The sequence below is a fragment of the Lipophrys pholis genome (assembly GCF_963383615.2).
Source record: "Lipophrys pholis genome assembly, chromosome: 1".
NCBI lineage: Eukaryota > Metazoa > Chordata > Actinopteri > Blenniiformes > Blenniidae > Lipophrys > Lipophrys pholis.
Genome location: NC_137635.1, coordinates 38,446,785 through 38,473,478, shown reverse-complemented (window position 1 = coordinate 38,473,478; position 26,694 = coordinate 38,446,785). Strand labels below are relative to the sequence as shown.

Below are 26,694 nucleotides of genomic sequence, written 5' to 3'. Positions count from 1 at the left end.
GGACTGCGAGCAGCGGCGGAGGCAGAGGCAGAGAGAGGGGCAGCCCGCCGGAGACAGACGGAGCGACCGCCGCATGTCTCTGCTCACTTTCAGCGGCTCACGCGGGATTTAACAGCAGTTTCTGAGCTGGGCTCGAGCGGCTCCAGGGGAGAAAGGGCTGAGCACATCACCTGGACTTTGGTTTAGTGGAAGTTTAAAGCCCGCTTCAGCTAACCTGGGAGAGCGGAACAATGAGGGAGCGCGAGCCGGGCTGCCGGACCGCCGCCGGTTGCTGCCGCCGCAGCTAACGGCTAGCTCGGTGCGTCTGGACGGTCAGAGTGACAAAACTCTTCCATGACGGAGGACACCGCGACTTGTGACACTTTCTCCCATCGTCTGAATACGTAGCCGTGTTTTTTTTTTTTTTTACCAGGATAACACGAACTTTCCTGGTGTTTCTTTTACTGAGAACAAGTTTCTTTTTGCCCGTTTGGATATGGAGACGGACTCGCTGGCAGGCGACGTGGAGTCTCTGCACGGCGGACTGAGCCTCCTGGATCCCGTGATGGACCGGATCCTGGTGGACACCGTGTCCCAGCAGCAGGGCTGGCTTCGGGTTTACGGTAAGGATAAAAAAACAAAAAGGTGGACAGGTGTGCTACCAGATACTCTGCAGGGTTGATCACAGGGCAGGGTCAACAGTTAAGAGGTGGAAAGTGGCTGCCGTCCTGAGAACCAGGTAACAGCCCAGGCCGAGGTCAGGATGGCCGGCGCCCCCTGCACGGGGGAGAAACCGAGCTGGAGGCTGATGGAGCTGCTGCTGTCAGCCGGCAGTCACCCACACAACAGCGGATTCCTCCAGTGTTCACTCCGGGTCCCCTAACAGGGTTAAAGGTCAACCCCGGACCACCAGCACCCCCTTCAGCGGTGATCAGGGTGTTACTCCCCGGCAGACCCTGGAACTCCTCTGGTTCCCTGTAACTTTTCAATAGTTTGATCAATATTGCATCCTAAAATAAAGCCATCTCCATCCGCAGACAGTGTTCATCCCACTAATTCTATGATTGTTTCTGATCGGGTTGAAACAATACTTTATACTTTTAATGCATATTTAATGAAACAGTCTCACTAGCTTTTCAGCCCCAGGGCAAGATTAAATAACTAAATGATGTAGAGGAAAATCACCCGCAGACAGCAAGTCAGAGCTCTGCAAAAACATGCCCCATTGTCCTGAAGAGGCTTTGATGGCTAATTCATCGATGGTACACCAGATAGAACTGAGCTTCTCAACAAAAGTTTAGACTTATGGTATCAGAATTATCCACAGACTGAAGTGGAGAGAATTAAGGTTTTACATGAAGCTGTCTTTTAAATTATTGCTAGTTTGGTCACATACTGTCCACACAAAAGTCAGCCTAGTGATTTGAGTTAGATTTACTCACACTTCATGTGTGACCTTCCAAGGGTCAGAGAGCAGAGCTCAATCTTGCTTAGCTTTGAAAAAGATGTCAAAACTCATATGGAGTTTGCCATATCAAGTCCACAACATGTTTTCTTTTTTGGCAACAAACTGTTTAACATTTCGTCATTTGTGCCATATTGTATACAGATAGAGTTAAAGTGTGTTCCTTTGTTCCTTTTGCTTTTAAAAGTGATTTAAAAAAAAACCCATTTGACTCATTGCTTTAGAAGTATTGCTGCAAGATGTTTCAAAAGTTCGGATTGTTTTCATGATTTCTAAAATACACTACCCACAGCCGCACAAAATTGTAATCCTGTGAATGTAAATATTTTCACCCTGAACCATATTAAATTATCAGAATATCAACAAAATACTCACAACTGTTGTACTTCATCGCAAAACTGTGTATCTGGAGGAAAAGTGATCTGATTTAGTCTTGAGAGACTGGAGCGTTTGAACTTGACACTTTCTCTAACTTTTATTTTGTTGAAGAATGAAGAAAGTTGATCGACATCAATTAGACAAAATGTTACCCGGGTCAGCGAACGTGTTGAGACTTGTGTGCGGGAGAGTGTGAATATTCAGAGTCATGCAGTTGTCCAAATATGACGCAGTGACTGAATGAATGATCCACACAGTGACTCAGTTTTTCTCTGGTGACTTCCACATTGAAGGCCAGTGTTGCAGCTGTTGCAGCTCATGTTCCCCATCTGGGACTTTTGTTCCATTTATTTCCTTAAATAAAAGTTTCAGAAGACGCATTCAGCGGCTGTCGAGGGTGTCGTCATGATGAGGTTATGTTTCCTACCTGGCTGGAGATGAGCTGGTCAGTATCTTACAATTCCACCGAATGCTTTTCATTTTCACGGTTCTTCAGTTGTATCAATAACAATTCAATGAAAGGATTTAAAATGTAAAGTCAGTTTTTATACATTGAAGTCATCTGCACCAATAAAAAGAGAATATCCTCGGGTGGATTGGGGGAATTGGCAGCGTTTCTGTGTGACGTTTGCCTGTTCTCCCTGTGCGTGGGCTTTTATCCCACAGTCCAAAACATGAGGTCAATTAGAGATTCTAAAACTGTGAGTAAGTGTGTGTGATTGTCTGTCTTTCTGGGTTTGTCCTGTGATGGATTTGGGAGCTTACCTTTGTCGTAGTCCACTAGGATTGGCTCCAGTTTTGGATAAAAGAGTATAAAAATGTGAAAGATGGATCCTGAAAAAATTAAGGAACATTTGAATAATTGTAGTATTTGAACACAATGAGTCTAATAACTCAAGGAGAAGTAATACAATTCTAATATGTAATTGTTGTTTAATAGCTTATTAATTCACTCCCCCTCATTTCAGATTGAATCCCTGATTTATTGCTGGTGTTTGACCATGAAGTTTCCCTTTAGGAGATTTTCACTCTCAGAAAAGGATTTCATTAAACCAGTCAAAATCCCCTTTTCATTTTTACAATCTAGCCAATGTCTGTTTATTGTGAGTCTGAATTACTGAAAGCACCTTTTCAGTCTTTCTTCATAAGGAGCTTGCTTTCACTTGTCTGAAACGTGCAGTGGTGGAAGGTCCATGTGGGCTCGATGCAGCGCGGCAATCTGCACTCACAGTGCTGCGTGTCAGGATGTTTGCCCTGCTTCCACCCCCACCCCCACTCCCCACCCCACCCACTTCATGATGTCAGCCGCTGCTTTGTGCCAGTGATCTCACCCAGCAGGACCTCGGCTCTGGCATCAGGTCCTCGCTGCCATCCACTACAACTCACATACCTCAAATAGATTCAACAATGGGTGCTGTTGCTGCGCTCAGGTTCACCGAGCTCGTGACGGGAGGGGCGTCTAAACAAGCAGTGGGTCGTTAGTGAACATGGAGATGTTTTGGTCTGAAGTCATTGGAGGGTGTGGTCGGCTTATGATGATGCTTGGTTTACTGAAATATGAGCTCATCCTCTTCTCCTTTTGTTAATTTTTTATTTTATAAGAGGATGATATGCCCAGTAGACTAGATTGCTAGAAAGTCGAGCAGTGAATGATTTGTTCGGCTGGATAAAGTCAGTACTGTCAGAGAGAGACATTTATGACTTCTTGTTACATATTAGCTTTGTTTTTCCTGCAAACAGATAGTGAAGATTAATTTCCGTGTTTCTGTTTGAATTCACAATGTTCAAAGGCTCAAGTTTACCACTTTATGACAGTAATTCTGTCAGAGGATACACTATAGTAAGAAATGTAACTGTAATATAAGTGTGATTTCAAGTAAAACCACACGCACACGCAGTTTAGTGACTAATTAGCCTCATATTCTAGAGCTAGATTGTAAATTTCAAAACTTTAACCATCTACTGTGAATGTTTTTTTGATTTGGAGACAGTTTTTTTTTTTTTTTTACAGCATGAAAGCAACAGTCTTCAATCAAGCGGCTTTTTACACTACTGTTAAAAAAAAAAGAAGAGAGAGAGAGAGAGCTTTTGCTTTGCAGCACTGTCCTCAATGTTTCCACTTACCCAAAACAAACCCATGATGTATGCTGCAAGTGGTTCAGGGGAGGGTTACTAACTTTGGTTATATACACAGCAGTGCCATCGCTCAAAATTTTTTAATTTTTGTAATTTATAAATCATCTACCAATAATAATATGTGCTGCTGCAAAAATACTTCAGCTTGGGCTGAGTTGTTGTTTGATTATGAACATTCTCCAAATTACAGGTTTACATATCCAATGAGGCATTTTTGATTGAGATAAATTATTAATTAAACTTGGTGATTTCCTAATTATTTCCCCTTTTCCTAATTAACATAAAGTGGCGGCACAAAGGGAAGCGGTTGTTTTCAATCAGCCTCTGTGTCGGCTCAATGAAAGCATCGACAAAGTGCATTATCCAGAGAAAGGCTGGTGTATATAAGCCTATTAAAGCTGACTGACTGCAGCCAGGCGCTTTAACTCTGGATTTATCCTTTTTTCCCTTCATGCACCCCCTCTGACCGAATGGGTGCGGCCATCGTTCAGGAGTTAAATCGGCTCAGAGGAACATGAGAACATATGGTTTATCATTTAATCTGGCGAGGGATTAACTGTCGACCGTGACAGATGATGTATGAAACAGACAACCAGGTGCCCGTTAGTTCTCACAACATAATGCAAACTGTGAAATGTCACATCGTAGGAATGAGATTGAGGGAAAAGCAACTGCTGTCAGTCATTATGTCCTCTGATACTATTTCAATGTAACTGAGGCGCCACACTCCCTTTGAAGGGTCAGTGATTGGGGCAGAAGGGTTTCCCTCCATCTGCTTCTCTCTCGGTGGAGCCTGGCTCTATTCACGCGTTGAAGTCGCTGGTGGCCGGATACAATCCTGCCCGCTGAGATTCTCAGCAAGCATATTGGACGGGGATTGTGGGAGTTTGTTGTTTGCAGGCCAATTCACACCTGAGGTTCCTGCAGGAGCGAGGCGCACTGCCGGAGGTTTGGACTGCAGCCAGTGAGGCGGATGTTAGATTTAGGCTTTCTCTGCTGCTGGACATGAAAAAGAGAATCTTATCTTTATATTTTCAAGATTGTCAGTTCCTGGGGACTTGAAATACCTGAAGAAGATTTCTAAGCATTTTAAAAGATGGATTTTCTTCGAAGATATCAGTGCGGTTGATGCCCCACCGGTGCATTTCTGCTTGACACTGCTTCTCTGCCAAACATGCAGCTAATATCCTATTAAATAACAATAAAACATTGTTTAGAACACCCAGTAAAACATTGCTCAGTTTATTTGACTGAGATTCTGTGAAAAACAATCTGCATGGAGGGAGACCTTGGATCTTATCCACATTTTGTCATTGACTGTCCTCATTTCAGTTTATTTCAATTTGATTGTCAAAATGTGGGATTGTTTCCGTTATGGGCACCAAGCATTACAGTTCATAATGATGAGTTGCAAATGCTCTCCAAAAAGTTTTAGATATACTAATCGTGAGTTTCACGTTTAGCCGTGTAAAGGTCTCAATAATGAGTTCTCACTTTTCTTTGATTGACCTGATTTCAAGGCAATTCTTGTACCTTTTGACAATCCAATATTACTGCCCTGTATTCGATTAAGTGCTGTATTTACTTCAATTCTTGAGATAATCACAATTTCTCAGAGACAGGATTAACTGTAAGAAACATCTTCTTCCGGTCTCGGATATCCAGTGTTGAGCTGAAAGAGATTTGTTGGAGAGATCAGGAAAATCTCTTCATTAATGGTTCACACTTTAGCGTTTTGGATTGAGTGGAGCTGGTATTTTGGTTCCTTCATGTCAGCCTGCCGTTGGGTGAGTGGGTTCAGGTCCATGTCGTGGTCCTGGGGACAATGGAAGCTGATCAGAGGAGGAAATGGAAAGTTCCTTCCAGGCCTGCCTGTTATCAGGATGGGGGGCGTTGAGACAGGATATCCCTTCTGAAACAAAACAAGGAGTCCAGCTTCACTGGACCAAAATAAGCTGCAGTCTATTTGAGGACTCCAAGTGGAAAAACACAGGATGGGAGATTTAAAGAGGCTCTATGAGTCCCAGACTGATCATTGATGTGAATGTTTTTTTATCAGTTTCAGTTTGAGGTAAAATCACATAAAATACCCAATCAGTCCAGAGCTGGCATGGGCAATGTTGATCATCATGTAATCAAAAATGTGTCTTCGCTACCAGCATGTGGCTGGTTGGGGGGCAATTAGTAACTGAGAGAACTTCTTGCATCATTCAGCCACATGTTTTCATTTTTTTGATTGGCTCGTGTGCTCCAAAGAATGGAGGCATGTAGCCACCTGGCCACTCCACACTTATATTTTCTTTGTTTATTGACCTCCAAAATGGTTTTAATAACAACATTTTAATAAGATTTGTAATAACACCAACTTGTTGTTTGTTCTTGAATTATTAACTATCTCTTTCATGGCCTGTTTCACATGCTCTGCTGTAAAAACCAAACAAATACATACAGGATATACAGAGCGATTAAAGCCCCTCTCCATGAAGCCTTTACTAAACATGCTCTACTCTTGTGATAATTTCGCATTTCTAACATCTGCATAGGTCCTACTGTCTACGGGAGCCTTCTCAGCTCAAACTCGTGGCACGTGTGAGGCATTTGGTCTGCTAAAGGCGGCCGGTGTGAAGCACTGAGCGTGAACCCTCTGTGCTCTGTTTTTTGTTTGTTTACTTTTTAAATGTTCTTTCAATTTGGTTGTATTGAAGGAAGTTGTTGTTTTTACGTTTTGAAATACTGCTATCGGAGATATTGCAAGTGGTGAGCTGATTGACTCAATTTTCTGATTGGGGTTTAATTATAACACCCTAAAATCGATTGGGACATGAGCCAACAAAACTGTTTGTTATTGCATCTCAGGTAATGCAATAACAAACAGAGCCAAAAGGTCCTCTCATAAAATTGTGACACATTCGACATAACCGATTTTAAGATCAAATAATATGATCAGTCGTTCTTTACCAGAAAGGAGAAATCTTTGTAGATAAGGCAGGTTATTATGGTTCCCTTGATACAACATGATGATGGAATAAGCCCATACAAACAGTTTTGCCTCACAATGAGAGCAGTTTGCACATTTTAACAAATCATATCAAATCTGGAACGATGTTGTTTTGCCTTACTGTCAGCCTGGGGTTCCTCAGTCTACGGTTGTATGAGTTTTACGCTTCTGTCTGTTGTTTTAGGGATCCGCCCATCGCTCCTGCAATCAAATGATGATGTGTCAATGTTTGAATGCTTAAGACTTCAGCATCCGTGTACCTAGTTGAAGGGGAAGTTTCCTTGTTTGACTGTCTCATCAAGTGTCAGGTCCTTGCAGTCCTTAATCTGATTACCTACTGGAACTTTGAAAGCTGTAACTACAGAGCAGAAGTGGATCACTGTGTCACCGATTGCTGCAGATTAAAGCACGAGTTGTGAATGTAAATCGGATTAGACAATCATCTGCTGTCATCTCAGATGCTGCTGCTGTGTTAGTGTGGAGTGATGAGGCAGAAAACCAAAATGCTACAGAAAAAAACCTATTTACAAACACTTGTAGCTGCCCATCTTTCAGAATGAAATCATCCTGTTTGTTCCTCCTAATGTTTTCTTTTTGCCACATGCTTCCTCATTTCCTCAGTTCAGTGAGCAGCCTCACCTCAAGGCCCATTTATCTGCTGTTCTAGAACATTCAGTAAAATAACTGCATCTATTATTGGTTTCCCGATTGTCAACGCTCAGTTCAATCAACTACTCCATACTTATAGATTATATTGAGGGGCCCCTCAATCTCCACATCAGTAGATGACGGATTCAATAATAATCTGTGAACATACTGCACAGACCAAAGGAAGTCCTCAATTTACAGAAAACATAAGTGCAGACATTGAAAACCTTGACAGTGTTTTCACTAAAATGCTGTACTTTGAAGATTTGTTGTGAAGTATTCCCTAAGGCTCCATTACTGGACGGGAGCACCGTAACAACTTCTTTTAGATTTTCTCACATCGACACTTGTATGAAATCAGTTCTTGAGTGATGAATGTTCTGTGTTATGATCCAAAGCTCTGTAAGTCACTAAATTGGTTCAATTGTGAACTTTTCTTTTTATTGTCCGTGAACTTTAGTGACTCCACTTTTGAGTTTTTACTTTTTTCAATAGACTTGATGCTGCTTTAACCTTTCAAGACTTTGCATGGAGTTTGTACCCTCATTGAGTGTGTTTCACATCATAACACAGTTTTTAAGACACATTAAAAGATGAAACGCGCTTAGACAGATCATGAAACTGCAAGCCCTTGGGGCACCAATCTGTAAAATGCTCCATACTTGTTCTTCTGCGAACCAGAGATACATAGATTGATGCAAGTTTTCAAGTGAAAATGTACCGGTCTCTGATACAGTGTAAACTGGGAAAGCAAGCTTTGATGTATACAGTAAATAGCATCATGATACGAAAAAGGAACAAATATGTCTTAAGCAGTTATTCATTTTAAAAAACCCACAAATGTCACCTCCGGCCATTAATGACTTAACATTTTTTCCAAGTCATTTTGAGCAGTCCAAGCAATCCAATTGATTTCACTGGGGAGATCTTGAACTTGATCTTGACCTGTCTTTTCATTCTGGAGGCGATGTCTGTCCTCAGATCAGTGAGTGTCGGCTGTCAGTCCCCATGTGAAAATTGTGGGAGACTTACCCATAATTCCTGAGGGTCAACTCCCTCCCACTGCTGATTTATTGGTCATTTTATAGCTGCCTGCTATTTTCAGCTGGAGGCCGCTGCCGCTCGGTCTTCTCCTGGTTTCCGGCAGGATGAGGATGAGGATGAGGAGTGGACAAAGTGGCGCCCGACCAAACGGCATCACTATGATTATTCAGTTCATAACACCTCTCAGTTTGCAATAGAGAATGCTGTAAACTCCGGGCCTGCTCTAGCCCATGAAGTTGTTTTCCTGTTTATTGTGTCTGAATGAAAGCATCACATTTCATAGTCACTATGTTCAGTCAGATTAGTTATTAGTCAGCATATCAACCAAGTAAAACCAAGCTGCAAGTTTAAGTGTAAAAACAAAAAGATCAAACACTGCGTAGAAATACTTCCAAACTGTAATGGTTTCAAGATCAGCTAGCTGTGGGATGTTTATTTTCAGACAGACCATCAGATTTAAAGGGAAAGCTCACTGTTGTTAAAGTCCGTGTGAATCTGGTTTGGTGCATAGTTCCCCCTTTGTGTCTCTGTGAACAGTGTTTACTTGTTGCGCGGCAGGATTGTAAACGACTGTAACCCTCTATGTACTGTTTCTGATTCGGAATTCTTCAGAGGATTATGGATGACAAAAGTGAGGATTTTCTTTATGAGTAAAAGTATGGTTTTAGAGTTACTCAACCATCATTTTGCTACAGTGAGGCAATGAATCATTCTACGCTTTTCAAGATAAGGACTAATATTTGATGTTATCGGATTGAACAATTTTGTGGTCAACAATAACTTGTGTGACTCTCCTCTCTTCCTCAGCCCCTGTACTGTTACATACTAGTCTTTTCATGTATAAAATGAGTAAAGCTGCTAGGAATGTTAACATAAAGTCACCCAGAAGGAAACCACTTTTACAACTTCAGGAATCTACAAATACAACTTCTCACATCTGACTAAGATTTCACTATTAAATGTTATATCAGTCATGTTCTTCTTACTTGGACACATGCCGAGCTTAATACCTAATAATATCAGCAAACGCCTGTAATCAGATTACTCAGGAATGCCGTGACAGGTTGATGTTACATGTACTCTGGTGCTTGAATACTGAAAATTGAGTGGTAGAACCTTTCTTCCTCAGTCCGGTGACTTTCAGTTTGCCTTCTGAGAGTCTAATTTGCGAATAGTTGAACTGAAAAAGAAGAAACAACAGCCTTGAGACACAAAAGGGCCTCAACGTGATACGAATTAATGCAGAATATAACTGTCTTCCCAGCAAAACAATGCAGCCTAAATCATTGTTGTATCAGATTTATTGATAACGTATTGTGGGTTATAATGGAACTGCAGCACAGCCATTGTACAATATTGGAGCTTAAAAATTTCTGTCAGGTGAAAGCTACTCGCAGCATTGAAGGTTAGTCAACCGGGTGTTTTGTTTTTGGTTAAACTTAATTTTAATATTGGGAGTAGTTGGTAGACTCCATCTCTCGATGTTTAGAGACCTTTCTTGCTTCCTGCCAGCTCATTGAGTCCTTGGCTCTCTCCTAAACTCTTCCTCAGCTTAGGCTTCCTGGGTCTTAACTGTGACCTACATGTGGCGTCGCCTCTTACTTCATTATCCAATAAATGCTGATATGTGGGTCACTTGGGGCAGTGTGCTCTTTAAAGCCTCAATAGGAAGAAGGTTTACTGGAAGATTTCTACTTTGAACAAGCTATATTTCAGTTTCCAAACGTGTTTCTGTCATTAAAAGTTGGTTAATGTCAACATTATCTCTCCTAAAGCAACATAATATTCTCTAACTGTTCATATATTTTGAGCTGATTCCTCGTATCTCAGTTCACGTTTCAGAGTCCAAGTGTGTACCTGCTGCAGATATGAATCCAGCTTTAATGACGCACCTAGAAATGTCAACAAAAACCTTCTTGTTTTCATTTGGCTCAAGAAGCAGAGTGACTCTTGTGGGGGGGTTTCCATTCAGCTTCCTTCTTGCGCTGCGGCCAGGCTTTTCCATTGGTGAAATGATCAATGGACTGCAGTGAAGTTATTTTGTGTCCATTGTCTCTGAGGATGAGTTTTCTCAGCAGGCCCTGTCTCGGCGGGATGTCGCTCCTGTTTCCTGTCTGCACACAGAGGTCTCAGGCCCTACACAGAGAGGAGGGGCGCACTCTTCAGTGTTTATGCATATTTATGAGATCCCAAATTCTGCAGAGTGCTGACACATTTAACCCTTTACCGCCAATCAAACACTGTTAATAAAGTGGCATTGTGTTGCTGGATCACACGGCTTCAATTCAAACTCTGACAAGTTCAAAAAACAACATCTTATGTTGAAAATTCTCAGACAAAACATTGCCGTTTGCTATGATTTTCCATTTTGAGCTACTTTTTTGTTCTTGCTCATTTGTGTCCTTTATTTTGTCTTTGCTATTGGCCATTCTTGCATTTCTTTCTTGTAGTTATTTGCAATAGAGTTTATGAGTCACATAACATAACTCTGGTTGTTTTGTTGCATTTTGGTCCTAAGTGATGGCTCTGAGGCCGCACCAACACTGTGATGTAATGTGACCCAATTCTGAGTTTTTGTCTTACTAAATTGAAACTGTTCTGATTTAAAGAAAAAAAAAAACTACTCATAAGAGATGTGACATTTTTATATATTTTTTTCCACCTCAGGGTTGATTCATAAAAAAAAAAAAAAAAAAGGAAGAAATTTCTTGCTGCAATGCTTAAACTAATTTTCAAATTATTTGAAAGATGTGCTCCATAATGTACAAGTAAAAAAAAAATGTCTGAGCAGAATTATGGTATTTGACAAAGAATATATATGCATTTGATTTGTGAAGATGATATCAAACTGTGAGTTAGTCTCAGAAGTGACTTGAAACTTACTTCAGTTTGTGGTTTGATCATGTTTGCTCATCACTGATAAATAGGTCACACAGATGGCACATATTCAACCAAACCAAAAAGTCAAAAGTGACCTTTGATCAATATGATTGTGTGTGCTCTCTTAAAAGGCTTTGGTTTCCATCACATGGCACCTTTTGAACTCTGTCACTTCTAAAAAAAAAAATTGTTGAAACACATGCAGTTGTGAAACTTTCTAATTCCTCATTTCTGACTTTTTGAAGCGCTACAACAGTATCAAGTTTCCTGAAGCATTTGTGATATTCAAATTTTTGGGATTAATTTTAAGGCCATATAGTTTGATCTTATATTATAATTTTGTCAGTATTTAGTCAAAAATTAAATAAGAAGCAGAGGTCGCACACGATACAGCAGAAAAACAAGACGACTGACACATGAAGCTGTGTGTGGTTTCAGTTTCCAGGCTGTTCATACGGGAAACCACAGTCTGCTGGTTTGCTAAAAGCTGAAAGCTGATTGGTCATGCATTGACACCTGACTTCCTCCCTGGAAGACGCTTGCCTGCCACTTGAGCTGAGCTTTACCTTCACGTTCGAACAACTCCCCAACCATCGGACTCTGGCCGTCAGAAATCTGCCGTAAGGGTTAGTATGTCCACGTTCGAGCACAGCTATTGGCGAACCAGCTGTGTCGGCTGTTTTAGAGGCCTCCATCTGCTCGCTGCTGCCTGGAAGCAGCCTGTGATTACTGGACCATGAGTGAGAGTTGTGCAGTCCTTGAGGGTTCTGAGACTTTAGTCAAGGCTCCTTACCAGGCTTCTTCCCGCTGGCACTATCGCAAAAAGAACTGGCATAGTACCAACCTTCAGCCATTGGACAGATACGAGTGGAACACATCTGGACCAACTTACCTGCGGGGGCTCAGCACTCTTACAAACCCAACACACCGGAGCTGGGATCAGCCTCATGGTGCCAGCCAGGTGAAGCCCGGCTCCCTGCGTAGAGTTTTGCCTTACCTCCGATCAATATCTGAGCCTGGAACCAGCAGCATCAACAATGAGAGGAAAGCCCTCCACAAGGCGGGATCAGACGCTGTGGAGAGAGCATCCTCCATCAGCAGCTTCATCAGCTCACTGTCTCGAAGGATCAGCAGAGTCCTGAGGGCCGAAGTGGAGGACGGAGAGTCTGGTAGGACAGTTCACCGAAGATCTGTCATCTTTTCTTTTGTGTGTCACTTATAAATAAGTTTGTCATGATAAGAATTTTGAAACTTTGATCCATTGATAATATTCCAAATATTCATCTTATAATATAGGTGTATGGAAGGCAACAGATTTCTATAAACACCTTGGGTTCAGAGGTAGCATTCACCAGTTCATCCTCATCCTATGATTTTATTTATTTGTGGAATGGTGTCAGTGCTGAATGGAATGGCATTTGCGCGTCACGAATCCCATAGTTTTGGGTTTGATGGGCCCTCTCCGATCTGAGTCAGCTTGTTATGTTTACTATGCTGCTGATACAGTTACTAAAGCTAAAAGTAGGTTGAAGTCCTATTTCCTGGTACCAGCAGGTGGAGGTGTGTCTTACAATACCTTATCTATCAGACCTTTAAACCATACAGAAGATTTCTAACCTTATATAACCACTTAAGAAATGCTATTTTGATAATGCTGCAACCATAAAGTATGATATTAACGCTACAATTCACTCACTTTGGTCACAACTTTTATTGGTCAAATGGTTTTCTGTTGTGCTGCTGAACAGTTGTACTTTATGATATTGTTTCTTTTCAACCAATAAATTAGGAATGAAAGATGCTTTACCTTGCTAACATGTTTCCACTGCATCTGTAGTCTTCCTCAGAGCCTCAGCTCACTTTTTTTTTAAATTAAATGTACAGAAATAACATACCTTCAGGAGATGCATCTCATTTACATTTGTCAATTTTCTCCTGAAATCCTACTTATGAAATAAAATAAATACATGCAATAAAATAAAATAAATGAAAAATTATAGGATATAATAATAAGAGGTGATTAGAGTTCAGCTATTACCTGCGTCACTGGAAACATTTTGCAACGAATCTATTCGTTTTCATCTGCAATCTGGCCGGGATTTTTTTTTTTCCATGGTGTAGACTTTTTTCCGTCTCTGCCTCCACTGAGTGATGTTGGGGGGGGGGGGGGGGGGGTCCGGTTTCAACCAGGATGCTGTTACTGTTTTCTTGCTATGAGTAGCAGAATTCTAACTAAGGATATTAAATCTTTGTGCATGTTTGTGTCAGGGGTGATACCTACTCTGCCGAGTGAGGGATTCAAGACCAAATTGGTTCTCAGAATCTTATTTCTTTCGTTTTGTATGTTTTGCCAAAATTCTATAATTTTTGGGCAGTCCCAGAACTGACTTTTGATGACATGTTTTTACTTTGCTCTGAAAAGATGTTTTCTGAAACAAAGCCATTAAAATCCTGAGCTGGGCTATGAGGAAGAGGCTTCCTCCCCCTCTTCCTCCTCCTGCTGTTGCTGTTGATTGAGAGCTCGAAATCGGCCTGCAGCCGCTTCACATAACATTTACATTCATTCAGAGTACGTAACGCTTAGCCAAACAGCCGGCTTGAAGGTTAAGTTATGCTAATTGTATTTTCCACTCGAACGTCACATGATGTTCAGATAAAATATATTGAGCCAGGAGGTAATGAATGAGGGCTTTCATGCAGAACCCCCTGCTGCATGAAGTGCCATCAGATTTACAAACTGACCCTTCTGACTTTATAACAGTTGGGTCATTTAGGAGTGTGGATGTCACTATCTTTCCAACATAATTAACAATAAAAAAGAGCAATTTTGGGCTAAAACGGACATATGAAGCACAACATTTTTATGTCCAATCTTATGAAGACACAGAGTACTAAGTAATTAAAGAATTAGTCTGTACATCACAATTTATCTGCATTTAGATTTGGTTTCATTCAGCTGCAGCATTTCAGTCTAGATTTTATCATGTTTTTACATGTTCCCTTTAGAAAAGTTTTATGTCGATAACACAGAGGAAATAGTTCGCTCCTTTATTCGAAGCAGTGAAACAGAAATCCCCCGCCAACATCTGCAGTCAAAGATCCCTAGTCAGATTCGTAGGAGGGAATTTTGTGACTAAAATACTGCCTATAGTTCACACAGTAATTTCTGTGTGTTCTGGAAGGAAATATTGGGGTTGAAGTCAAAATTTATGACTGTGCAAAGTGGACCAATGGATTCACAAACATGCCGACAGCGTATGTGCTGTAAATAGAAGTGTCTGCATGTCTCCTGCCAATGTTCATTTGTAGAAACTACTTTGGAGCATATGATCAGAGCATCTGCACCCCACACACGGTCCTGGTATGAACACCAGAGTGTCTCTGGATCATATGGAGGTACAGAATACACTGAGTCACAGACCACAGAATAACAACTGTGGCCCTGTGTGGAACCAATCTAACACCACCAGGCCAAATCCAGGTCCAAGACAGACAGCTGCCCAACAGCTGCTTAATAGTTGTTTTGTCTAAGTTGTGTAGTTTATTGTTAAAAACTGTTAGTGTGCGTAAACCAGAGCGCCAATTTGTCGGTCAGGAGGTGGAAACTGCTTAACAAGTGTGAACATTGTCTTGAACTAACCCTACACCAGTCCTCAAACAAGTCTAAAGGCCTCTACGCACTGTGCCATTTTCGGCCAAAAGAAAGAGTTGTGGGAGAATCGTGGCAAAATCTTTGGTCTTCGCTCTAAATCGGTGGTCCTACGTGGCACCCTGAGACCGGTTCAAGGACGGCCCTTGTCATGGTCTTTTAACCAAAGACAACCTGCGTTAAAATTCAGACTGTGTGATTGTGACTGCTGCTGCGACCTGTTTCTTACCTTTAATATTAATGTGTGTTTTGTTGTCAAAGGAAAGCCCATAACACTAAAAGCTAGCATAAAATGCCAGTAGATGCTAGTAGATGCTAACAAGTTACTTCAAGCTTCCTTTGCAGAATTAGCATCTCAAGTTGGCCTCTCATTTTGACCCATGACCGCCTCCGTGCTCTCCTCCTCTTCCTTTTTTTGGTATTTCTCTCCAAACACATAAATGCCACAACGGACAGAGCTCCGTTCATGTTTATGTTTAGGACATGTTATTCTAGCGGGATCACGTATTTTTGCTCACCTTGTCGTAGGCTGTGATTCAGCTTCGTTTTTCATTGAGCAATCTGCACAAAGCAAACTTCCTATTGTGACTCAAAGTTTATTAGATTTGTGTCGTACAGTGTAGCTAGCTGTGAACTTACTGTATGAGATTGTTAAAAATCAAAGTCTGTAGGAGTCATAAAAAGAGCTAAAAAAAAAAAAAGCTCTTCCTATATAGTCCCTGAGCATTTCAGGGTCGAGAGCCTTTCTCAGAGAAGTGGAATTTGAATTTCTGAACTTTAGCTTACATGTTTGCATATCTGAAAGCAGCTCCAAACTAACCCATAAACAGTACTAAAATCTATCTTTAACCAAACTCTTGATTTTATCATCATAGACTCAGTCTGGATAAAGTGAAGCTATACTGAAACCGACTTTTCCAGGACACTAATTGCTCTGCTGGTCTCTGGGTGCATGTGTATTGAGGTAAACTGAATATGTTCAGAAGGCAGACATGAGCCTCATGTTCTTTCTGTCCTGTTCTGAACATTAGGTGCCTGAGTTCCCTGCACAGTGCTGCTTATTCACCTCAGTGGCTGCTCTTTACCTGCCAGTGCTCAGACTCTCTTTAAATCAGTTGTGCCACCAGCGTGTTTTCTGACAACGCATGTTTTACAGCCTGGAAAAGCCGTGTTAATATTTCATGTGCAGACACATTAGGGACTGCACATTTTTTTTTCAGGAAGCGTTTCACTATAAGCACCATGTGTATTCCTGCTCTTTTTATCTCATGCTGCTGCCGTCACATTTGAAAGTTTCTCCCATTATTTTTAATCAGTGTTTTTGTACTGCCTTGCTTTGATCTTCCGTTTTTCACACCTCTCTTAACCCAACCACTCTTGATTGGTGCATGTATTTCTGTAGTACGTATGCACTCATCTATCATCTTGAAATGGTGATGATACATGTTATCTGTCCCCTCTGAGTGGCCTCAGCGTGCCAGCCACTGGAGCGTTCAGCCTCACCATAAATTTAAAAGCAGCTATGAGGAAGATGAGAAGGATCCCTCCAGTGATCAAGGACGTAGAAGTAGATTTAATCTTATCTCTCTGAACCAGTGGTTTGTGAGAAATATAGCCATTTGCGAGAGCTGATACATCTCAGTTATCACTTGTTTGGAGTGTGCGTTGTGCTGGTGCAAGTCCACAGGATTATTAAGACACAATGAGTGTAGTTGGAAAGATCACTCTTAAGACAACAACAATGTGAAGAATAGACCGCTTCAAAATAATAAATACTTGCCTGTTGTGATGTCTGTGTGATTCAATTTTATTTAACCAAATTTCCAGTTTTGTTTTATATTATTAACATTTTATGTGAAACCACACAAAAAACATTGACAATTGCATAAAAACACTTCAAAGCCAGGGCTGGAAACCAGGGCTAAACAATATCTTGCTAATTCATTTCCATCACAATATCTACACTTGCAAAATACATGTCCTAAAAGACCGAGCCGCTGTAAATTGAGTCTCCATGCACTGTGGACTCATGATCTGCATTTCATTATATATGGCCAATCAGATAGAGCTCTATTGCCACAGATTGTATTGACACTGGGTCCTATTGTACTTCATCAATGCAAGTTTACACACCAATTGGGAGCAAGCCAAGAACACTGCAAACCCTAGTCATGCTGCAATATTTAAAAACATTGTCTCCAATCACATGTTTAACTAGTCTCATGCAACCCTATTTAAAGTTCAAACATTGGATAATGAAGCCTCAAGAAACTCATAAAACATTTCTACAAACATCAAGAAGATTGTAAATGGGTACATCATTATACTGTGATTTGCAGACAGTTTCAAATCTGTGTGAGATGAGTGTGTAGTAAGTCAGCAGAATGTGTGGTACACAGTTTGGTACTTGTACCCACTGTGGGGTTTCTAGTAAATGTGTGTGAGCTTGAACAGAAAGAGCTGCAAACAGAGATATAATAGTGTGAAACTTTCCAGCAGGCCCAGGTCATGCTGGGTATTAGAAACCACAGAATGCACGAACACACACACACACACACACACACACACACACACACACACACACACACACACACACACACACACACACACACACACACACACACACACACACACACACACACACACACACACACACACACACACACACACGCACACACACACACACACACACAGTTTCCATGTGAAAATGATCAAATAGTAGAAGCTAATTAACCTGTGTGTTTGTGTTGTTGTTGTGATGGTTCAGGGCATCCTCACAGGAAGGCTTTTAATCAGAGAGGTGTGTGTGTGTGAGTGTGAGTGTGAGACGGCTACTGTATCGTGAATGAGCTGTGTGTTTTCATGTGTTTCTGTGTGTGTGTGTGTGTGTGTGTGTGTGTGTGTGTGTGTGTGTGTGTGTGTGTGTGTGTGTGTGTGTACATGTAGCTTTATACTGTATATGTAAGGATTTATTTAAATAGTGTCTTCAGTCGAGCTGTGTATTTCTTGACGCCTTCAGAGGGCTGTTTTAAAACTATGACCTTCTTTCACCTGCCGATGATTTACTGTCTCATGACTAGTTTTAAGAGGTATTGACTGATTAACTATATCAGACCCAAATCTGACTGGAGTGTCAATAAATTACAGTCGATCTACATTACATCAACTCAAAGCTGTTTCTACACCTGAAAGATTTGTTTTATCTTAACTACTGTTAAAGTTAGATTTGTGCTCACAGACATGCTGAGAACTGGAGTTAAGGTCTGTCAGGGACGCATGAGTTCGGTTAACCGAATGAATAAATCAAATAAATATTTGTTGGTTATAATCATGTACAAGGATGCTTAACTGTCAGTCGCCCACCACTCCTCGGTGCTACGGACCCTCTGTCTGTGGCATTTCGTGAGTAGAGCAGAGTTTTAAAACGCTGCAGGGGAAGTTAGAGAGATTTCCTCCAGCAAAATCAATGTGGTTTGTCTGTACTTTCATCATGTAGGTTGTGCCAGAAAAGAAACAACAAAAAAACATTACTGCAGTAACGATAACATTCTGCTCAAACATTTGGATGTTAAACTGCATGTGATGACGACTTCCGCTGCTTTCAGTGCTTAGTTAGCCAAACGCTTAATTTGGTGTAATCTAGCTGAGGACATTGTGCTGAGTCTGAAAAGGTAAATATACTTTGTTGACATTGAAGAATAATGACGTTATTAGATATCAAGATGATTTCAGGTAGTTCTTTGGGTGATTATCCAAATTAATTGAATTAATCTTAAGTAAAAGTGTAGTTTAATCTGATGTTTTTCAGTTTCCACCTCTGATTACTTGACTGACTGGTACAGGTGGATGTCAATGCAGGTTTAATCGCTTTCAGATGAATGGAAGAAAGGATTTTTTTTCACACTGTCTTATTTGGTGCAAATACAAGGTTGTGGTAAGTGTAGTTTAGGTGTGGGGCAAACGTCTGGGGTCCCCGCAAACCTAGAACAAGTGCGGGTTTATATGACTCCCTTTTGTATGTAAATTTTCCCTTCACAATAAAAGCCCTCAAAGTAACAAAAGGACTCCTGAGCTCATTAACCTTTCAGTGCAGCAACTTGAAGCAGGTCTCCTGCTGTCAGTTTGGTGGGTCACTTCTGCAGATTTGAAAATATTGTTAGTTGTCTACTTTTCCAAAAACTCTGAAAACAGGTTTGGGAGTCATTAAGGCTCTGTTTACACAACACCAAGTCAAGGGAAAAGGCAAAAGCTTTAGCGTTTGTAAATGACTTCAGTCTTGACAAGTAGAGTCTCTTGGATGCACTTATCATCTCAATTTGTAATTTACATTTCAGTTTTTGGAGAATTTGGATGCTCATCAAAATGTTACACTTCCAATGTTTCTGTACAGAATATGTAAATGACTGTGATTCTGAGCAAGGTTAGTATGTGGGGGCATTTTTTCAAGACTGGTTAAACATATAAAATACAACTGAACATATGATTAGAAACACACCCTGCATGGCTTCAGAGGTCTCATCTAAAGTCCCAGATTCTGTGTTTTCTGTTTTATTGTTCTATATTCTGAGGTTAAACTTCATTTAATTGTAAGTAAATATGTCTGCTCATGTTCTATGGGTGAGTACAGTTTTGGCAATTGTGTATATTTCAAATGTAAAACATTCAGAAGAGTTGCTCTCCTGGATCATAGCAGTTATGTGAATGTTGGACTAAAGATAGTTACAATTGTTGAATTCTTTGTTTTCATTTCATTCAGTCTTTTTTTTTTTTTTTCGTTTCTAACCACTTGTCTGCTGGTTTTTCATCATTTCCATTGGACTGCTGTTCACAGCGTGTACCTGTGTACACTTTGACAGAGCACCTGCTGCTGCGTTGTTAAATGTTCTGCTCTGAGACATTCAGAATGAATGAAGAGAAACCTTAGACTTCATATAGATGATAATAAACTCTGTGATAATGTACATTTTGCAGTTGAATTATTTGTCATCATCCGCTATCCTGTCGATGTATTTTGAATTGTAGAGATGAGCGGGTCTGCTCTTCTATATGTTTTTTATTTGTATTCAAAGCTCTGGTGACGCATTAGTCTCTGCTGCTGCTTCTCCTGTTGTCAGAACATTTCTTTCTGTTGTTCTTTTGGTGAGAAACAACAAACCTACAAACATACATGGTTCTTTCGAAGCACCCTCCCTCCTCGGCTGCTCCCGTCAGTCTGATAGGAGGTGACACCGCTGTTCACCTTTGACCCCTGAGACCAACCCCCTCCGTACAAGCCGTCGCCTTGATTGACACTTGAGTGAGAGAATCTGCTTTGTAGATGCAAATGCAGCAGTGTCCTGCCGATGTCAGCACGTTTAAATATTAAACAGTCGCTGTCGCTTCAGGCCGAGCAGCAAAGACCTGCCGTGGTGGAAAACGTTTAGCAAAGGCCTGAACTTGTAGATAACAAAATCTTAGTGATTAGAGTTCTTTGCATGACGATCCTTTTGCAGCCACTCAGATTCACATCTATTACATAGATACCAGGCGGTGGAGGGGCAAAAGTCCAAGATCCAGTATAATAGCTGTGTTTCTTCTGCAGTATTTAGAGAAGATGCTTTCAAAAGCCTCATGCAGTCAGACATTTTTAGCAGCTATAGAGGCAGACACTTCTTTTAAAAGGCGGAGGAGACAAAGTGAACAAACTGAAGTTGCAGAAGTGATGAACTTAAGATGGACACAGACGTGATGCGTGCTGCATCTGCTTCAAAGTGTAGGTTTTCTTTTTTTTTCTTTTTTATATATTGCTCAATAGTGACTGCGCCACCTCCTTTTCTGAACAGGATGTGAGATTTAACAAGCGACCATAGCACAGCTTGTTATTGTACCATCATTAGCTTATTCATTATTATTTGTTGTGACTGGACTTAGGGATTTCAAATAGTGGAAGTTAAGTCATTTACGAAAATGAGCTTATTGAAATACATATAAGCAATGTAAATGTTTTGACAATTTAGGTATCCCCTTGGCTTTATATTTAGGGAACCATTTTGATGTTGAGATAAGCCAATGAAACACACATCCTCCCTGTGGCACTCACAGTTCATATCTATTAGACACTTCCTGTGCCCTGATAACTCTAATCTGCCATTAGTTACATAAGCAACTGTTTGCTTAGAAGGAGTTGGTGTGTTGATGTTATATTCATTATTTGTTTACTCGAGCTGCCCCAAAACACCTTGGTTTTTGTAGTTTTCAACCTGATAGTTTAGTACCAGCAATAAAAACCCTCTTTTAAATCCCCAGAGTTAAAATGTCATAAAGATGACCTCCAGTGCACATACAATCTGTCCCAAAGTGTCCCTTTAAGTGGCGTGTGGAGCTGTTACCAGAATAGTGTTGATGTTTCTGTGTGGCTGAACTGAGTGCTGTATCTGTCCTCTCCGGAGAGCCTCTCTGCTTATCAGAGCGGAGCTGCAGCCTTCGCTCACAATCAGCTGCTGCAGAAAGAGATTCGCCTGCCGACACTGATTTATTCTAAGCCTGGACCTGCAGTCAGAGAGCGTGCTTCATACGCCACATTTTTTGTGTTTAACAGCTCAGAGAGCAGCAGTGACTGATGCTGCCTTCTCCCTGTTTTTGGGTTCTTTATTTGTTAACTTTTGTTTTACAGCTTCTGTTACTAATGGCCTAAGAATGAGCTGGTGTTCAGCTGTAAATTACAGGATGTTTCCAGAACCTCCCACACAGTTGAGAGCTCAGTTTCATGGGAAAGGAGATTGTGTGTAACTACATGGACAGAGGTTCCGCGCCTTGATGATGGCTGAGCATTTTTCAGAAGTGAAGTCTAGAACCCAGAATTGTTCAGTTCATTGACCAATGGGGCAAAATGTGCTCTCTGAAATTCTGTCTACCATGTTTTTTATTTAAATTTGTTTGAGTTTTTGTGGTTTGAGTACAATTAGTTGTTAAAATTTCACCCTCAAAGAAAATAGAAATTCACTATTGAATAAAAGGTCATTCTTCCCCTCAGTTTTTCTGGTGTGGCAGTAGCAGGTGCAGATATGACTGTAAATCCAAATGGTTTCCAATGGAACTTGTAACCTGTCCAGTCATACATTGGAGGAGGGCTCGTGTGATATGAGCGCTCTTAACAGACGGCGTTTAACACATGAAACAGATGAGATAATGATGGCGCTGACAGACTGTTTCCCAGCAGAGATCCTCTGAGAGGAGGCTGAACACAACATCAACTCTTCACAGCTTTTCCTTCTTTCTTTCCATCCATTTTTTTCCCTACTCGATACAAACACAATTTCTCTGTTGGGGTCTGATCTGTTAATTGCTGTAATTTCCTCATTCACACAAAAAGCTCCTCCTCGGTCTGTTTCACACCTCAGTCAGAGCTCATGAGGCCCCTCTCCATTTGAAAGGTGTCAGTAAAGACAATTTTCATTTAGTTTTCAACTCTCCAAAAATGTTTCACACGTCATATCTCTCTCAAAGCCACATATAAATAATCTTTGATTGTATTCTTGCTGTTAGGAAGTGTTTGTTTTTCTATTAAACACTTAACGATGAGGATTGATGACTGACTTAAAATTAGCTTTTCTGTGTTATCAATATATTTCTAAAGTTTAAAACAGATGTAGTGTTCTTTTGACTACAACAATATCACTCACAAAATCCTGACTTGACTGAAATAGAAATTGTGTCAAGTAAACTCTTCTGTTTGATTAGATCGGTCCTACATGATTTGAAATCACAGTGGGATCAGAGGCCGAGTATATATGTCAGTTACAAGATTCTTCACGCGTGGTCTTTTGAAAAATGAGTGGCAAAGCTCAACTAATTGAATCCGCTTGGTCTTAAACATATTGAATCACATCAGTCTGATTATTTCATTCAGTGTAAACCAAACAATCTGATCTTTTGTGAGGAGAGTTTATTCAGACTGAAAAAAAGTGTCCATATCAGCACAGCTGGCGATGGTTGTTTGGATTTGGTCAGATTATCTTGATTATTCTTGCATTTTGCACATTTGACTTACTTTAAACAAGGATGACCTTAGATTCTCATTGCACGTGCGTCAATAGAAGCTGTATGGCCTGTTTCGTAACGTGTACACTGTTATCTGCCCTGGTTGTTCATTTGGAGGCTTCCTGCCTCTGAGACCATCAGTCATTCCTCTAAAGTAGTGTCACATAGCTGTTCAGGCTATTTACTGCTCGCTTAAGCTCTCATTTTGATTCTTTTGATAGGAAAAGAAGAGCAGCCTTGCTTTCACTATCCGGTTTCTCCAAAACATTCACTACTTCAAGTCAGCTGTGCAAGTGATGTGTTTTCACATGTTTGGCATCAACTTGGTCCTTGAAAGCTTGTTCTCAGGACATGCTTTCTTGGAAAAACAAATCTGAAGGAAGTGCACGCTTTCAGTGTGACCGTCCTGGTGCTCATATTGTTGTCATGTGTCAGGCCCGGAGAAATGTTCCTGTAAGCAGACAGGACACACACCTCACCACAACTTCCACTAATGAGGACACTTAGCACTTGCAACTTAGCAGGTCAGACAAGTAGTGTCGCTTTTCATTCACGGCACCTGAAATGATAAAATAAATAAATAAAAGAAAAAAAGTGTTGCAGATAGATGTGCAGCAGGTGTTCTATCTTGTAGTGACATGTATGTTTGTAGTTTGTAATAACTTGTAGCAGGTCTTCTGACTTGTTTGAAACCAGTGTAAGTTTACCGGAGAGCTTATGTTGATGTCTGGGAAAGAGAGTCAGTTGGGAGCTGCACCTTCTGCTGCTTTTTAGCTGTGCCTGTCTTTGTGTGTCTGCGTGTGTTTTCTGCAGTCTGGGTCAGTCTCGCCGACACACCCCTTTCTGTTCTCACTATAGTTTCAGCCCCCCTCACCCCACAACCCCTCCGTCTTCCTGTTGAATGGTCCCATCTTGATAAAGCAGTGATGTGATGTTTCTGCTCTGTGATTGGAGGAAGCCTGCTGTGTTTACAGGTTGCCATGGCTACCAGGGCAAGGGGAATATACAGGTCGATAGACAAAGCGGCCTCTGTGTGTGTGTGTGTGTGTGTGTGTGTGTGTGTGTGTGTGTGTGTGTGTGTGTGTGTGTGTGTGTGTGTGTGTGTGTGTGTGTGTGTGTGTGTGTGTGTGTGTGTGTGTGTGTGTGTGTGTGTGTGTGTGTGTGTGTGTGTGTGTGTGTGTGTGTGTGTAACCCTTTGGAATCTGCCGTGGTTTGCTGGTTTTAGACTTCATGAGTTTTGTGTTTTCGTGAGACATGGAGAGTAATTACCGAGTTTAATTGAGATGGAATTTAGCGGCACTGTTAATGTGTAAGATGATATATGCTGTTCATACTGGATCCCTCACCCGCAACTGCTGCAGAAGAATGCTGCCATTTTTTTCTGAAAGATGATTGAGTGGCAATCTCGCTGAACAAACTTTCCTTTGTGGGGCTGTTTTTTTTTCTGCATGCCAGTATGCAAACATTGAAACACAGTCTTTAATTTTAGCCACAGTTATTATTGTTCATCCTTAAAGAAACTTCAGAACATAACTTGTGCTACTTGTAAAAAGTACCAGAGTTTGTGGCGCCCAATTGGGAATTTTTGTCCCATGAGTGTTTAGAGATTAATTAAATGGTGTTGAGCAAATTTTGAAAATGCTGTGTTTGATCTTCAATATTTACAATATTTGACAAAATCCATGTACCATATAAGCGTACAATAGATATAATGAAGAGAAATCAATAAATAAATAAATAAATGTGTGAATGTTGATCATTTACATTTTCTGGTAGGGATGTTACTGTTCCTTTTGACTAATTCCTTTGATGACTCTCAGTTTCAGATAAATTCCATTTTGTAGCATTACTTTTTTTTTCCTAATCCTATTTATGTCACAACATAACCTATTTAAATAATGCTTACATTGCAACTGTATTGTAATTAAAGAAATGTTAATAAATGTATCAATATAAAAAGAAATAAAAATTTTCTAGTTCAATTATAGTGCAGTCTATTCAGGTACAATGTATTTCATTAACTTCTTGAAATCGTTACTGCCATCAAAAGTAAGCGGAAGCATAGTTTTTGAGATTGTTGTTGTAGTGAGCAAAGCTATCATCTCAGGCCAGGCAGTATCACAGCGTCTCTGGGTAAATGATGCCAAATGGTTCGAGCCTGAGCTTGACTACCACTGCTAGCAGCAGCAGAAGCAGCAGCTCTCTGTCTGTGTACATTTAACATTTAAATGCTTGGGTTGAATGTGGATTTCTCCAGGTGCATGTTTATATGCCAATTTTTTTCTGACACAGTCTACATGCTGCCCTCTTTTCATTTTCAAGATGGATTACTAAAAAAATGTGTTGGTTTTGTTCGAGATCATCTTTCCTTCAACTTACACTGAGCTGTTTTAAAACTGTCTACTCAAGCACAACTGCTTGAAACAAGGCTGTGCAGCTCCTGGTCGTGGCAGCAAGCTGAATGGCAGTTAAATAGCGTTGTGCATGAATTAAACACTAAGGGCTCATGCAAATATTATGCTTTCAATTGTAGTGCAATTTGCAGGTGGTTTACTAAGAATAGCACGTTATTTATTATTTTTAAAGAAAAGTTGGACTATAATAAATGTGGAGCATCAAATCCAGAAATAGTTCACGTAAACATAAACAGCAGCGTGAACACTCAGCGCATGTAGGGCCTCAGAAGCATGATGAGCATGTAATGGAGTTATACTGTGTATGTGTGTGTTTCCAGCCTGTGGACAGGTGGTGGACTCTCCCCACTCTCAGACATTCCTGGTTGAAGTTTGGCCAGAGTCGAGTTTCTCTTCACACCAACACATAACCCCCACAACACCTGAGCCACCAACACATAGTGCTGGGTCTTATCTCACTTGTCAGAATCATCGATTCCTGCAGGTGTAACACCTAGAGTATATGTATAGTATATATATGTAGCTATAGTATAGCTGACATAGCTGTCCTGGTTGGTAGCTGTGTCACATGGATTTTAGCAGCGACTGGCAACCGGAGTAGCAGTCTGGGTTTGTTTACAAGAAGTTTCATTATTGATTTACATTAAAAAGGCTATCTTGACTTGTGGTTTGACATTGGAGTCCTGGGTGTAGGTCTTGGCCTTTGTCCCATTTATGACCCAATCTTTCCCCCTTCACATGGTGTTATGTTTGCTACAGCCACAAGACAAAATCTAACCTTCTTGCTTCAGTAGGCACTGTTGGGCCCACTTGATGCATATTTGTGGGACTGATAATACCACAACACAACATTCACACCCAAGTCATGATCCAAGAAGTGTTAAGCTTGAACTGAGGTTCAGATCAGCTGTTGTTCAGCAGTTTCCTAAGGGTTTGTTTACACTGAGACTTTATTACACGGCCACACTGTTCTCTGACTGCTTGAAACTGCAGCAAAGGTTGCACATTGCTAACTCAAGTGAAAAGTTGATTGTCAAACTACCCAGCAGTTTTGATTGTGTTGCTGCCTCACTAAAACACAACA

General features: G+C 40.8%; 1 protein-coding gene across 4 annotated transcripts in view; it reads left to right on the top strand.

Moving 5' to 3' along the window:
- Nucleotides 1–26,694, top strand: part of rasal2 (RAS protein activator like 2) — a 74,288-nt gene continuing 47,594 nt past the window's right edge. For 2 of the 4 annotated variants that reach the window (XM_080463754.1, XM_080463753.1), the window contains exon 1: nt 1–602. In XM_080463754.1, coding sequence (XP_080319880.1) covers nt 476–602 — 127 coding nt within the window. In that variant the 5' untranslated portion in view covers nt 1–475. Of the gene's footprint in view, nt 603–12,076; nt 12,698–26,694 lie in introns of those variants that run through there. The other 2 variants (XM_080463752.1, XM_080463751.1) reach the window with 1 other exon arrangement.